Here is a 16,109-nt window from a genome sequence, read left to right as displayed (position 1 = left end):
GCTCCCACAAAATTAGGCCATTTTAATATTAGAAAACTGTATGAAAAAATTTTATTTTGTTTTGCCATTAAAACAAAAATACATATGTATGTATACACTTTTATACATACATAAGTATGTGGAACGATATGTATAAAAACCCAGATCTACATAAAATTTATGGAATTTAGGATTTCTTTCCTAAAAGATTGTTGTTTTATTAGATTAGTTCATTTTAATTGCCAGAAGTTAGTACAAAATTTTTCATTATTCTTTCATCTTCGTAGACGTACGTTATGTACAAACTTATTCGAGACAAATGACCATTAAATCAGGTTGTGACCCAAATTAAAAAAACACAAGCAAAAGCGTGCTAGGTTCGGCCGCGCCGACTCGTATATACCCTCCACCATGGATCGCATTTGTCGAGTTCTTTGCGCGATATCTCTTTTTAGCCAATCAAAGAATATTGAATAAAAACTGTTATGCTATTGGAGCTATAGTCTAAGTTATAGTCCGCTTCGGACCATAAATGAATTTATTGTAGAAGTTATTGTGTAATATTTCAGTCCATTCGGCTCAAGAAGTCAAGATCACTGATCGATTAATATGGCAGCTATTTCAGGTTATGTACCGATTTGCGACATACTAAGCACAGATATTGAAAGTCATAACAAAACACCTCATGCAAATTTTCAGCCAAATCGGATGAGAAGTGCGCCCTCTAGATGCTCTAGAAGTCAAGATCAAAGATCGGTTAATATGGCAGCTATATCCCCCTTACCCAAAAGTACTACCCAAAAAATAAAAGTGGACCGATTGGGACAATATGGGATTCAAATGAAAGGTGTTCAAGAGTAGAGTACGAATTTCATAATAAAAGTTGGGTTCATGTACCTGGGGGCCGCCCCAGCTCCAAAACCCCTTAAAATAGGTTTATTTGACGATCATGAGAATATGGGACTTAAATGAAAGGTATTCGGGAGAAGATTACAAATATGGTCAGGAAGTAGGAATATGCTTTATAATCTATTGGTAACGGAATCAAATCAAAAGTGGACCGATCGGGAAAAAAAAGTAGAATACGAATATGGTATTAAAATTTGAGTCGGGCCATCGGGCCGTCGCAACCCTACAACTCCCCCAAACAGACTTATTGGACGTTCATTTCAATATGGGGCTCAAATGAAAGGTATTACGGAGTAGATTTCGAATCTGGCATACAAAATCAAATCGATGTATAGGTAATCACGCCACCCCTCAAAAACGCCATTAGACCCATTATGACTATATGATACTTGGCTGAACCGATTTTCTTAAAATTTTCATAGATTGTGTACAGAAACATAGGCTATAAAATTTTTAGATATCGGGTGGAGGCGGACGCTCCCCCTTACACCAAAAAACGCCACCCATATCCGAAAGTGGTCCGATTGGCATAATAAGGGCATCAAATGAAAGGTATTGGAGACGTATATGGTATTAAAATTTGGTTCCAAGTACCCAGCGGGCTCCGCCAACCCCGAAACTCCTATAAAGAGATATATTCGAAGTTCATGTCAATATGGGACACAAATGAAAAGTAGATTACAAGTATGGTATAAAACATTAGACCCAAGTAATGGGAGGTCGCCAAATACCTCCAAATGGGCATATTAGCCGACCATGGCTATATGGGACTCAAATGAAAGGTATTAAGGAGTAGATTTCGAATATGACATTAAAATTTGCGTTCAAGTCTAGGTGGCGCTTTTCCTCCTAAAGATACGTCAAATGGGTTATTTGACCCATTATGACAATATGGGACTCAAATGAAAGGTATTTGAGAGTGGAAAACGAATTTGATATCCAGTTTTGGAGCCAAGTGTTTTGGGGTACGCCCTAAATCACCTCCTAAACTGAAATTCATTTACGTTGGGAATAAAGAACGAATTTTATATCTATTTTCAGTGCAAAGAGCCGGTGGCCGCCCCAGCCCCAAAACACCATCCAAACGTTTCATATTTACCGGCCATGGCAATTTAGGGCTCAAATTAAAGGGATTTGGAAGTGCAGCTCGAATTTAATATCCATATTTGAGTCGAATTATCTGAGGTGCTATCCCTCCCCTAATGAGAACATTACCCTAAGGAAGAACATTACCACCAGGAACCGAGAAGGGGCAAATTCTCACACATCAATGAGTGCTTTCCGATTCAAGTTTAAACTCAATAATAAGGACTTTTTTATAGCCGAGTTTGACCGGCATCGCGCAGTGCGACACCTCTTTGGCGAAAATTTTCTTAATAACCATGCATTGCATTGTATCTCGCAAATGTCGCCAACATTAAGAGGGGATAAACACCGCCTTGTCCGATGTTCTCGCCAGGATTCGAACGTGTTCAGCGTCATAGGCTATAATGCCACAAATTCGATATCCGCATTCAGGGCAGTGGGGACACTTTTCCACCCTTAAAAAAATATTAGAGAGTTAAAGAAGGCGCAGCGGAGCGAGCCCGGTTCGGCTAGTTCTACTTATTTGTTGGGTCTCAGATCAATATTTCGATATGGAGGGTATAAAAACAAAACAAAAATTATTAATTTTGAAATGACGTTAGAGCAGCATTTACAAAGATTTCATTTTTTGCTGTTGTATATGAGTATATTGGCTTTTCCATAACACATAAAAGTTCTACGTAGGTATTTTGGTCATAATAAAAAGAAATCATAAAATTTCTTGAAAATATTCTAATTAAATTGATGAGCCATCAACGTCACGTCACTGGGACTTAAGATTAAGGCTACATACATCCCAAGAAGGTTATCAAGGCTGAACATATGAATAATGCAGCTTTCGTCATAAGCATGATACACATATTTATAACGTATTATAAAATAACTTTGGGAAATTTTTTGCAGCATCTTAAAGAAAAATAAAGATGTACTCATTGCTATGGACATTAAGGTTAAATACCTAGAGCCATGAAAAACACAGTCATCAGCCGATCTTTTTAAAAAGTTACTCAATTATTTCTTTTACACCTACTACCATTTCTACATAATTTGCTGGAAATCGGTTCGAATTATTATTTAGATTCCATATACACATATCGGCCAATTTACACTTATGAACTTTACATTTGTACGAATTTGCACGAAATTTAGTATGGATTGTTTTATTATTTTTATTTATTTATTCATTCATTGCAATACTAAGCCAATTAGGCCAAAATACTTGTATTACAAACATAACTTATACACCTAAGTAGCAATAAGCGTATAAAACTATTCTTAATCTATATCTTTTATCAGATTACAAATCGGATTACAATTATTACCCATCTGAATAACGCTGCCGTAATCTATAAAAATAGTTTCTGACTTTTGCCTGACTTTCCATATAATTTTCCCGAAAGGGAATATTTTAGTGAAATGTTCTTTGAAAAAAGCCTGGTAGAAATAGCAAACACTATCTGCTCACATTTCGTTGCTAATTTATTTCAGTAATAGTCCTGCTGTTTTAGGAAACTGTTTGCAATTTTATAACAGCAGGCTGACTGCTAAAAAGTCTGCTGTTTGCTGAAAATGTCTGCTACTCCATTTATGGCGGAATAGTTAGAAGGCTATTCAAGCACTTTGTGCTAAAATCAGGTAATGCGCAAAATTCTCAATTAAGGAGGCATTTGATTCATTTTGCTGACCAATAAAACCAAGAAGTACTTAAAATGTTTTTTGAGATGTACCACCATTTTTGTAAAAGTCTAAACTTAGTCGAAGGACACATGTTTACCTTACGTACCAAATAAGTCAAAAATTGAAACTAGACTCCTCAAGGTTTAAATTTTTGTAGAAGACTAGTAGGGAGATCGGCTTATGTAGGAGCTATATCAGTTAATTACCGATTTGAACAATACTTGGATGTCTTAATAAAACACTTTGTTCCAAATTTAAATCAAATCGGATAACAATTGGGGCTTTCAGGGGATCAGGATGTCAAATCGGGAGATCGGTTTATATGGAAGCTATATCAGGTTATAGACCGATTTAGACATGCAAAATTTCAGCAATGTCGTACATCAATTGTAGCTTCCAGATCCCAAATCGGGAGTTCGGTTTATATGAGGGCTATATAAGGTTATAGACCAATTTGAACATTACTTGGTACGATTGTTGGAAGCCGCAACAAAACACTACGTGCAAAATTTCAGGGAAATCGGATAACAATCGCTGTTTTTACGGGCTTAAAAAGTCAAATCGAGAACTACTTAATATGAGAACTAAATATATCAAAACCTGAACCGATATTTCGACGGCCTAGCTTTACGCGTTCGACCGCTATCATGGTTTCCATAGACGGACAGACAGAGGGACGGACGGACATGGGTAGATTGATTCAGAACGTCAAGACGATCAATAATTTATATACTTTATAGGGCCGCAGATCGACCGTTGGGGGCCACCGTAGAGCAGAGGTTAGCATGTCAGCCTATGACGCTGAACGCCTGTGTTCGAATCCTTGCGAGACCATCATAAAAAAAATGCTGGCAACTTTTGTGAGGTACCATGCCATGTAAAACTTCTCTCCAAAGCGATGTCGCACTGCGTCACGCCGTTCGGACTCGGCTATAAAAAGGAGGTCCCTTATCATTGAGCTTAAACTTGAATCGGACTGCTCTCATTGATATGTGAAAAGTTTTCCCCAGCTTCTTAGTGAAATATTCATGGGCAAAATTTGAATTTTTTGCAATTTGCATTGGCCTCAGATCAATATTTCGAGGTTTTATAAACGGAAAGACCCCATCCTATGGTGGCGGCTATAACAAATACTCTTTCGAAATAAAACAAGCAAGAGCGTGCTAACTTTGGGGGGGCCGAAACTTATATGCCCTCAACCATGGATCGAATTTGTCGAGTTCTATGCGCGGTTTCTCTTTTTAGGCAAACAAAGAATATTGAATAAGAACTGTTATGCTATTGGAGCTATATCAAGTTATAGTCCGATTCGGACCATTAATTAATGCTGAACATTATAGAAGTCATATTTCAGTTCAGCTCCGCCTTGTAGGGGTTCAAGAAGCAAAATCTGCAGATCGGTTTATATGGGAGCTGTATCAAGCTATTGATCAGATTCAGACCACATTGAACACGTATGTTGAAGGTCAGGTGTACAAAATTTCCAGATCCCAGATCGGTTTATATGGCAGCTATATCAGGTTATGTACCGATTTGCACCATACTTAGAACAGTCATTGGAAGTCATAACAAAACACCTCATGCTCATAACAAAACACCTCATGCGGATGAGAATTGCGCGCTCTATTGGCTCGAGAAGTCAAGATCCAAGATCGGTTTATATGACAGCTATACCAGATTATGAACCGATTTGAATCATACTTAACAGAGTTGTTGAAAATGGTACCAAACGCCACGTGCAAAATTTACAAATTTACATTCCCAACCGACCTACACTAATAAAAAGTATTTGTGCAAAATTTTAAGCGCCTAGCTTAACTCCTTCGAATGTTAGCGTGCTTTCGACAGACAGGCGGATGGACGGACGGACATGGCTAGGTCGACTAAAATTGACATGACGATCAAGAATAAATATACTTTATGGGGTCTCAGACGCATATTTCGATGTGTTACAAACAGAATGACGAAATCAGTATACCCCTATCCTATGGTGGAGGGTATAATTATTTTTCATTTAATTTTGAAATAGCAAAGCAAAAAGTTTGGTAAAAGTAAGTTTTCAATGTAAGCATATTTACAGCCTACACTGTTTGCGGGGTGCCTCCTGTTCATTCACTTTAAAAAACAATGGTTTTTATATCCACCACCGAAGGATGGGGGTATATTAATTTTGTCATTCCGTTTGCAACACATCGAAATATCCATACCGACCCTGTAAAGTATATATATTCTTGATCAGCGGAAAAGTCTAAGACGATCTAGCCATGTCCGTCCGTCTGTCCGCCTGTCTGTTGAAATCACGCTAAAGTCGTTACAGCTACAACAAAAACGACAACAACGCTACAGTCTTTAAAAATAGAGATATTGAGCTGAAACTTTGCACAGATTCTTGTTCGTCCATAAGCAGGTTAAGTTCGAAGATGGGCTATATCGGACTATATCTTGATTTAGTCCCCATATAGACCGATCCGCCGATTTAGGGTCTTAGGCCCACAAAAGCCACATTTATTATCTGATTTTGCTGAAATTTGGGACAGTGAGTTGTGTTAGGCCCTTCGACATTATTCTACAATTTGGGCCAGATTTGGATATAGCTGCCATATAGACCGATCCCTTGATTTAAGGTTTTGGAGCCATAAAAGACGCATTTTTTGTCCGATTTCGCCGAAATTCGGAACAGTGAGTTGTGTCAGGCCCTTTGACTTCCTTCGTCAATTTGACCCAGATCGGGCCAGATTTGGATATATTGTAGCTGTCATATAGACTGATATCTCGATTTAAAGTCTTGGCCCCATAAAAGACGCATTTATGATCCGATTTCAATGAAATTTGGCACAGTGACTTATGTTAGGCTTTTCGCCATCCGTGCCGTATATGGTTCTGATCGGTTTATTTTTAGATATAGCTACTAAAAATATGAATATTTTGTTATATACAGTTGAACAATGACTTCACATGACATGATGACATGACTATTAGTATTTGGTCCAAATCGGAACATATTTCGATATAGCTGCTATGGGGCATAAGGTATTTTCATTTTCACCGGATTTTGAAAATAAAATTGCAAAGAAATATTCAATTTATTTGTTTCCAAAGACCAATTTTATTATAATTGCCTTTCCATCAACATTTATCTTCTCGTTTAAAATCCACTATATTTCAATAGATATCCAATTAAAAACAAAATTGCAAACTTGCGATGAATGAATAACCATAAAATCATCATTAAGAATTATGCTTTTAAACAATAAATGATTATAATTATAATGAATGTCTCCAGAATGTCTGAGCAGTATTTAAACGTTTTCTGTCCAATAGTGGGCATAGGAAAATTTTGAATTACTTTAATACAAAATGTTGTTCATTGGTAAACATCCCATAAACACGTGCCAAAGCGATTGCTTGCACATGCAACAATGCGGTTGTCTCGCAGATAAAAGAAAACAGCATTTAATTCTTTTCTGTAGTAAATCAACCAAGTATTTTGTAATAGCTTTTCCCCTGGCACCCTTTCTTTACGACTATTCCATATAGTCTACTACGTGGTTGGCGTTGGGCTTATCAGCTGAGCAGCAATGAGTAGTGTTACGGGAACTAATCACAGTCAAGTTCACAAATGCACTCGATGTAACCCAATGAACAACTTGATAGAATGACATGATTCACTTTAACAATAATTTAATAATAGCAACAACAAAAATGAAATACTGCATAGCAATGGAGCACATTCAATGAGTGCGTGATAGACCTACGAAAACACTTACCCAGGTAATTTCAAATCAAAATCCTCAGCATTATCGATGGTGGGGGCCACACGTTTCTCAGGCATGTTTGCTAGATTTCTAACAACACTGTTTAGTGATGAGGGCAAAGCAACAAGTCCTGGCTGATTTGGCTGCTGTTGCAGTTGAGTTGAGTTGTATTGTTGGCCTAAAACCAAATTTGACCACAACGGCAGTAGTAGTAACGAGGATACCACACGTTTATTCACTAATCGCACAAATTCAAGCACAATAAACCGTTGGCGGAAATAGAGAAAAAAATAACAATTCACAATTAGTCCTTGTTGAGTATTTATTGCTAAAAAATATTATTTGTTGTTTTTGTGTGTTTTTTTAGTTTGTATTTATTTTTTTTATGTCAGACGTCTTAAGCGAAGATATAGAAGCGAGCGACTAAACTCTGTACGTGTTTTACTTGTTGCTTATAAAACTGAAATGCTGACTGTTCTAATGGATGGACAATTGTTAGTTTCTTTGCCCGGTCGTTAGTTTCATACACAATGACAGTGACAGTTTACGGGTCGTCAGATGGAAAGACTGGCTACCACTCGACACAACTATTCGATGCGAATTAGACACTCATTATAATTGCTATAATAGCAAAAACGAGCAAATCTCTTTGGAGGGCTAAGGTAGTCGGTCCGCTAGCCGCTGCTGATAACAGAGAGAAGATAACAGCCAAACAATACAAATACACGCGCTCAGATTTTGCCATAAGGCATGGACAACAGCATTTATATTCCACACGGGAACTAATACAACAGCAAATTTTTGGGAAAATAATACTTAAGGGGAAAAACAAAACTAAAAACGTAGACAATTTGGGAATACGCTACATCATGCTATTACAATATGTTGCCTACAAACATCTGGTGGTAGGGAATTCAAAGACGATCTGGGCATTTCCGTTTGCCTTTAACTGTGTTGGAGATTTTTGGCTTTAAAGAAAATTTCATGAACATTTTGTCTTTAGAGAAATTTTTTCCGGACACCATAGAGCAGAGGTTAGCTTGTGCGCCTATGATGCTGAACGCGTGTTCGAATCCTGGGTTCGAAACGTGGGTTCGAATCCTGGCGAGACCAACAGAAAAAATTTTCAACGGTGGTTTTCCTCTCCTAATGCTGGCAACATTTGTGAGGTACTATTCCATGTAAAACTTCTCTTCAAAGAGGTGTCGCACTGCGGCACGCCATTCGGACTAGGCTATAAAAAAGGAGGCCCTTTATCATTGAGCTTAAAATTGGAATCGGATTGCACTCAATAATTTGTGAGAAGTTAGTGTAATCATAATGGGTAAAATTTGCATTTTTAAAAATTTTGAAATTTTTACGGCAATTTTGCCTCAGTTAAAATTTCATTGAAATTTTGTCTTTATAAAAATGTTATGGAAATTTTGTCTTAAGAGAAAGTTTTTATGGAAATTTTATTCTGGGAAAATTTTATTTTTATAGAAAATTTCAAAAAAATGTTTCAGAGAAATTTTGTTTAAAAAAAAAAAATTTCACCAAATTTTTATCTATAAATTAAATTTTATCGATCGTATTATATTCCGATACAGCTGCCATATAGATCGGTATCCCGATTTAACTGACTCACTGATAACAATTTATAAACACTAAATAAATTAGGGCATTTGAAAGTCGTCTAGACTTAATGTATATAAGAAAATACGTAATCATTTCTATATTGTAATTACAAAAAATTAATGCTTTTTAAATCACATAAATCCGATTAGAATAACAAGAGAATGACGTCTTTCATCATAATAACAACGAATTGTGTTGTGTGGATGATATATCCCTTGTATGTTTGCTCTTTAAAGAGGGGTAACGTGCACTGGATGCTTATTTTCCAAAAAACAAAAATTGCACTGAATACCTCTGTTTAAATTTGATTTTATTTCTAATTTGTTCGATTTCAAGCTCAAGGTTATATATGGAAAGGGAAACACATTTGACGGCGTAGCTGCTCTTGGTCACATCCAGTGGTCGGCGCTCTATGCGAGTGAGGGTGTAATGTCAGCAAATTAAGAATCAGAATTTATTTAATATGTATGCTTATATAAAATGTGTGGCATTTTTTATATGTAAATTAGTTAATGTTTCGCAGTATGTCTGTGGCGGATGATATGAGCGATATTTGTCGACCATCGCCAAAAAGGCTCATTTAATAATTCACAACACGTTGATTTTTATTAATTTAATAAACTCGTAAACTCATTTATACGCCGTCATGGGGAAGCCAATCACTTACCCCAAGCACAGAGAAGACAAAGAAAATAATCAACACTCGTTGTTAGTTTTTTTAAAATAAACAAGTAACAACAGAGTTCGGAAAAAAATCAGAAATTAAGGGAGGAAATATATATTTTTCTGAAGAAAATCCACAAACCGATGTATAGCAAAAATGGGCATACTTTGGGGTTTATCCTCTTTACAAATATAATTGATGCACGAGAGACAAAGCAGTATGTGCCTACCATAGTGGTACGAGTCTCTCGAGAAGGACAGGTTGGCATATACCATCTAATCGTCGACTACAAAGCCGGCTTTGACAACCCTAAACGTTCAAAGGTATTTCAAGCCATGTCTGAGTTTGGTATCCCTACAAAATTGAATTAGAATCTGCAGAATGACGCTTACTGATACACCTTCCTTCGTAAAAAAATGAAAGAACCTCTCCGAATCATTAAAGACCAAACGAGGTTTCAGGCAGGTATACAGCTTATCGTGTTCTAAACGCTAAATTTCCCAAGGACATTCCATTAAGGAACAGGGGATACTTCTCTCATATCAATGAGTGCATTCCGATTGAATCTCAATCTCAATGATAAGGGACATCCTTTTTTATGCCGAGTCCGAACGGCGTGTCGTATAGCAATACCACATGGTAGAGAACTTTTTACATGGCAGGAAAACCACCCCTGAAATTTTTCTGATGGTCACGCCGGGTTTTGAGCCCAGCCGTTCGGCGTTATAGGCGGACATGCTAAATTCTACGCCACGATGTTATGGTCCATATTGATGTAGATTGCATGTGGGTCTTTCATCTATTGCAACTACCCATGGCAGTAGTTAGCCACTGTTCAAATAAATTTATTTAAAATAAAAATAATGTAACCCATTAAAATCAACCCATCGATCCAATGTCCAATTTGATGATATTTCGCATATTTGTTATTTACGGTATTTATGGTGACGCAGTATTATATTAATTTTCTTAATATTTTTATTAAAAAAAAATCTTTCAATTGTATGATTGATTATATTACAATTTATATAGCTTTATATTTGATATAGCTGCCATATAAACCGATCTTGGGTATTGACTTCTTGAGCCTCTAGAGGGCGTAATTCTCGTCCGATTTGACTAAAATTTTATACGTAGTGTTTTGGTATCACTTCCAACAACTGTGTTTAGTATGATTCAAATCAGTTCATAATTTGGTATAGCTGTCATATAAACCGATCTTGGATCGTGACTTCTTGAGCCACTAGAGGGCGAAATTCTCATCCGATTTGACTGAAATTTCGCATGGGTGTTTTGTTATGACTTCCAACAACTGTGCTAAGTATGGCACAAATCGGTACATAACCCGATATAGCTGCCATATAAACCGATCTGGTGTAGGTCGTTTGAGATAGTAAATGAGAAAAATTTAGCTGCCATATATTTGTATCCGATTTGGCTGATATTTTACTAACAGTGTTTTGCTGATACAGCTTTCATTTAAACCAATATTTTTATAGCCATCACAAATACGGTTCATTTCTTTCTACAGCTCTTATGTTAACCGGTCTCTTCATTTGAAAAAGTCTTGCAAAGAACTTATCAAATGCGAACGCAGAAAACCGGTTGAAAATCGGCTACCTAAATCACCTTTATTTTCATTCACAATATCTTCTTTTTTCATTCAGAGTAGGCTACATTTTTGCACTGGGAAGTTTTGCAAAAAGTCGGTCGCTAGATGCATGTACAGTCGAATCCTCTTAGTTGAAAACGGAAGAGTACAAGAAATTTGCTTCAATTATTCGATGTTTTCAATTATGCGACGTGCGGATAATTGAAATAAGTTTCATTTAATCGAAGTTTGTAGAATTAAAAATGTTTCCCACTAGCAGAACTTCAGTAAGTTAAAGCCTTACTAATTGAAAGATCTGGAATAATAAAAATTATGGGGAACATGTGCTGTGAAGACGAAAAAATTTTATAATAAATGTTTTCAATTAAGCGGATTAAATATCTTTGAATTGTGTTCTTTTAGGCATAAATTTGTATTTCAATTAAGTGATTTTTTATTTAAACGGTTTTTCAGTTAAGCGGAGTGTAATGTGTTAAAAAGTCCTTAAAGTCATTTAGTTCAAGTGATTTTTATTAATTAACCGATTTTCTCAATTAAAAGTTGTTCAATTAAACGGTTTCGACTGTATATAATTCACTTGTGGTATATAGTTTAGCAGGGCTAAAGGTCCTTTGCTCTTTTATTTTTAAATTATGATCACACAGATATGCTCTGTTTCTTTCGTCCTAAAATTAATTTACAAATTATTTTTTATTACAATTTTATGACACAATAGCAGGTTTGAATACATATTTTTTTTATTTTCACATTATTACTTGTAATCACTTTGGTCTTAATTTTAAAATTCTTAGTCACTATAAAGAATTTTAACAGAATTCAAACGATTTTAATATAGATTTTGAGTATAACCGTTATGTAACTTAGAAAGTTGTTTTACTAACCCTGATATTATGATGGAGACGAAGATGGCATTCCGTTGTTTGTTTACAAGATAAAAAAAAAAACAACAACAGTTCCATTTTTTTATTGCTCATGTTTTCAATTTTGATACGCACTCGTGTCCATTTCAAAATACGCAAATAAAAATAACAACAACATTCGAAAACACCAATAGAGTTGTTAACATCTTGAAAATCACATGCGTATTTAATATGGGGACAATGGGGAAAATAAACAAGCAGAAAAAAAACCAATTGTATACTACGTACCAATTTTCTGAAGGAGTAATTGTAGCAACTCACTTACTACAGATGAAAGACAAGTGTATAAAACTATCCGACGTTATTGGTTATATTGGGTTATTGCCAATGTTTTAATTACTCTCTGCAATAACTATTGGGAATTGAAAAAAACACACGTATCGGATCTTCTTAAAACAACCGACTATATTCTAGACAATCTCCAGCGTTTGTGGCGATCAGCTGTAAATGTTTTAATCTTTTATATAAGTCTACTTATTATTCCTGGTCACCGCCATCACTGCCGCTGGGAGCCTCCCATGGACCCCCGTCCCTGCTCCCATCGTTGTTCGTTATGCATATTTACAAGCGGGCAAGTCTCCTCTCTGTGTATTTGCACAATGTACGCACATTCCATTGTTATCCCCGGAACAAAGAACACTGAAAATGTCAAATGAGGTAGCCAGTGAGGCTGGGTGGGCTTTAAAACAAAAGTGGAAGTAGGAAACGTTTCAAATCGAAATCCATTTTTCACGCATCCAGGGCATGACCACAGTCACTGCGATGGCGGCGGCCACCGACCATAGCATCACAACATCGAGTTGATGTATTGTATCAGTTTGTAATATTTTCTCGTATTGTTGCTTATCGCGATCTGTGGTGAAATCACCTGCCTTAGTGCCACGAAAAAATATATACGAAATGCTTTAAGATTGTTTGTTAAGAACTTAAATTGCCAAAAAAAATGCCTGTTCCATTTGGTATGTGAAATATGCCTGCAAATGTTTCGTTTATTAAAATACTTTCTTGCAAAACTGAAAAAACTTGGGAGACTGATCGGAGGGGAAAGCATTTAAAACAGAGGTCCGCTGCCTAATATAACTTGAATAATGTTTTTGTTTATTTATTGTATGTAAGGGTCATCAATGAAGGCATTGACCTACATATTGCCTTATTTTATGTGTTTTTCACACAAAGATTATAAGATAAATAAATGCAATGTTGACAATATTATTTACTTTTAGGTGGAAAAAGTATTAAATACATACATATATAAAAGTCGAGTCTTTAAGTAAAAACAACATTCAACAACAACTTCGAATGTATGCTCTTATAGCAGACCAATTTGTTAGCTATCATAGCAGTTGTTATTTGTCATGCAGTAATATCTCTCCAATGTTTTTTTTAAGATTTTGTAGTTAAAACGGATGTAAGTTAAAATTGCAGGCCGTAATGTTCGCTAATACATATGACTTATGTTTTTGCTAAAACAGCTGTCTAGTCTGCTTTCTTATTTTCAGCAGACAAAAACTGCTGTTTTAGAAAATTTGTTTTTGGTATTTTGTATAATATGAATTACTGCCCTGAGTTCACTTATTGAGTCCCCAAAAAGGTATAACCCTGGTATAAGATTATATCAAACATATTTTTTGTTTTAACAAACAAGTTTCTTTGAGTTTAAATTCTCGGCAGGCTTTCCGATGATTTGTTGTATTCAGATTTTCTTGGTCCAATTCGATTTTATTAAATTTTATCTTAAGCTCTTAAGACCTAAGTTCCGTAAATAAAAATTCCTTTTTATTTCATTTGTCCCAACGTTTCGTCAATGTTTGTTGACATCTTCAAGGGATAAGTCTATTTAATTAAAACATTACATTAATTTCAAATCTTCATGCAAATAAAATTAACTTACAATAAATTAGGATATATTCACATGAATTTTTCGTCAAAAGCACATTTGCCCCTCTAATGGTCTCGCCAGGAATCGAACCCAGGCGTTCAGTGTCATATGCGGACATGATAACCTCTGAGCTACGGTGGCCTCAGATCTTTATATTGCAACACGGTAACTTATACAAATATTGTTTGTGTCCTCTTTCAAGTTTATCGTCCTATCTATTTTTTGTTGGATTCTTAAGCTTTCTAAAGTGTATCTCTTTCTGTCTTTGTTTTCTTTATCTAATATTTTCTAATAATATTTGCTAAGTCTGCCCTTTGCCCACTTTTCGAAATATGTTGCACCAAAGCTGTTTTCTGTGTTCCTTTTTCAATGCCAGCTCTGTGTTCTCCCATTCTTGTTTGCAGCATTCGTTTTGTTCTTGCTACATATACCAAGTCACAGCTTTGTTCGTCAGTTCCCCTTCTATTCCCATTCTATTTCGTAAACAACATTGCTTTGTTGTTGTTTGTCGATTGGAGTTTTGATGTTGGAGAATATTTTGTTGTTTGTTTGATTCGCTCTGTATGCATATTTTATGTTGTTTGTTTTGTTCATTAAAGCTCTTAAGTTTTTGTTATCTGTTAATCCAAGGATGGATTTGAAGCTACAATATCATTTGGTTTCTTCATTCGTTGTAGGGTTGCTATACCATTCGAGAGCTCTTCACCTCTTCTTTAACTTAGGCGCCTTCATTTTCAAAGACTTAAAATTTCTTATATTTTTTTTTTGCCTTACGCCTAGGGCTATTGTCCATTTTGACAAATGTTCGGTCATTTTACGCTTTAGTAAATAATTGCCCTTTTCATAAAAAAATACTGACAAGAGCTACACTCAATGATACTTATTATTTGAAATAGCAAAAAAGTATGTTAAAACTTTAAAATGGGAAATCACTCAATTCTGTTTTTTAGCCAACACAGGGCTGTTGTTTTAGCAAACTTTCCGGTCTGCTAGTCTAACTAACAAAACCTGCTGTTGTAACTTCAAAATCTGCTAAAACGTTGAACACATATTACTGCTGAACTGACAAATAATAGTTGCTACGATAGCTAACAAATTGGTCTGCTAGGAGAGCATACAGTTACCGCTGGTTACTTGGACCCACATTTTAATACGTTATTCCTTTTTTGGTCTCCAATAACTTTCATTTGGTACCCTTATTGTGCCCATCGGACCACTTTCGGACACGTGTGGCATTTTTTGGGGTAAGGGGGGGGGGGGGGGGGGGGGATCGGGTCCGCCTCCACCCGATATCTTTAAAATTATATAGCCTATGTTTCCTTCCAGACAAACGTACACAATCTATGAAAATTTTAAGAAAATCGATTCAGCCAAGTATCATATAGTCATAATGGGTCTAATGGCGTTTTTTTGGGGTGGCGTGACCCTCTATACATCCATCTGATTTTGTATGCCAGATTCGAAATCTACTCCCGAATACCTCTCATTTGAGCCCCATATTGAAATGAACGTCTAATATGTCTATTTAGGGCAGTTTTGGGGTTGGGGCGGCCCTATGGATACTTAGACTCAAATTTTAATACCATATTTCATTTCATACCTATATTGTGTTGTGTTTTTTGCATAAGGGGGAGGGTCCGTCCCCCTTTCGATACCAAAAAATTATATAGCCTATGTTTTCTTCCAGACCACATATCCGTGATGGGCTAATGTGCCCTTTTTGGGCGTTTTCGTGAGGGTGGGGTGACCCCCTATATTTCGACATGTATTTGTATGCTAGATTCGTTATCTAATCCCGCATACTTTTAATTTGATGCCCATATTGTCCTTATCGGTCCACTTTTGATTTTGGGTGGTGTTTTTGGGGTAATGGTGGAGGGTCCGCCCCTTCCGTTATCAATAAATTATAAAGCCTATTCCTACTTCCTGACCATATTCGTAATCTACTCTTGAATACCTTTCATTTGAGACCCATATTGTCATGATCGTCAAATAAACCTATTTTAAGTGG

The 16,109-nt window shown here is 36.1% G+C and overlaps 1 protein-coding gene across 3 annotated transcripts in view; it reads right to left on the bottom strand.

Moving 5' to 3' along the window:
- LOC106080824 (uncharacterized) overlaps positions 1-16,109 on the bottom strand; it is a 31,609-nt gene that overhangs the window by 1,746 nt on the left and 13,754 nt on the right. Inside the window, exons 1-2 of one of the 3 annotated variants that reach the window (XM_013242403.2) lie at positions 7,852-8,021; positions 7,419-7,644 (exon numbers count right to left, since the gene is read on the bottom strand). In XM_013242403.2, coding sequence (XP_013097857.2) covers positions 7,419-7,644; position 7,852 — 227 coding nt within the window. In that variant the 5' untranslated portion in view covers positions 7,853-8,021. Of the gene's footprint in view, positions 1-7,418; positions 7,645-7,851; positions 8,022-16,109 lie in introns of those variants that run through there. The other 2 variants (XM_059364970.1, XM_013242402.2) reach the window with 2 other exon arrangements.

Source organism: Stomoxys calcitrans, chromosome 3 (assembly GCF_963082655.1).
Source record: "Stomoxys calcitrans chromosome 3, idStoCalc2.1, whole genome shotgun sequence".
NCBI lineage: Eukaryota > Metazoa > Arthropoda > Insecta > Diptera > Muscidae > Stomoxys > Stomoxys calcitrans.
The sequence above is the reverse complement of the archived record's forward strand: the minus strand, read 5'-3'. Positions and strand labels throughout refer to the sequence as shown.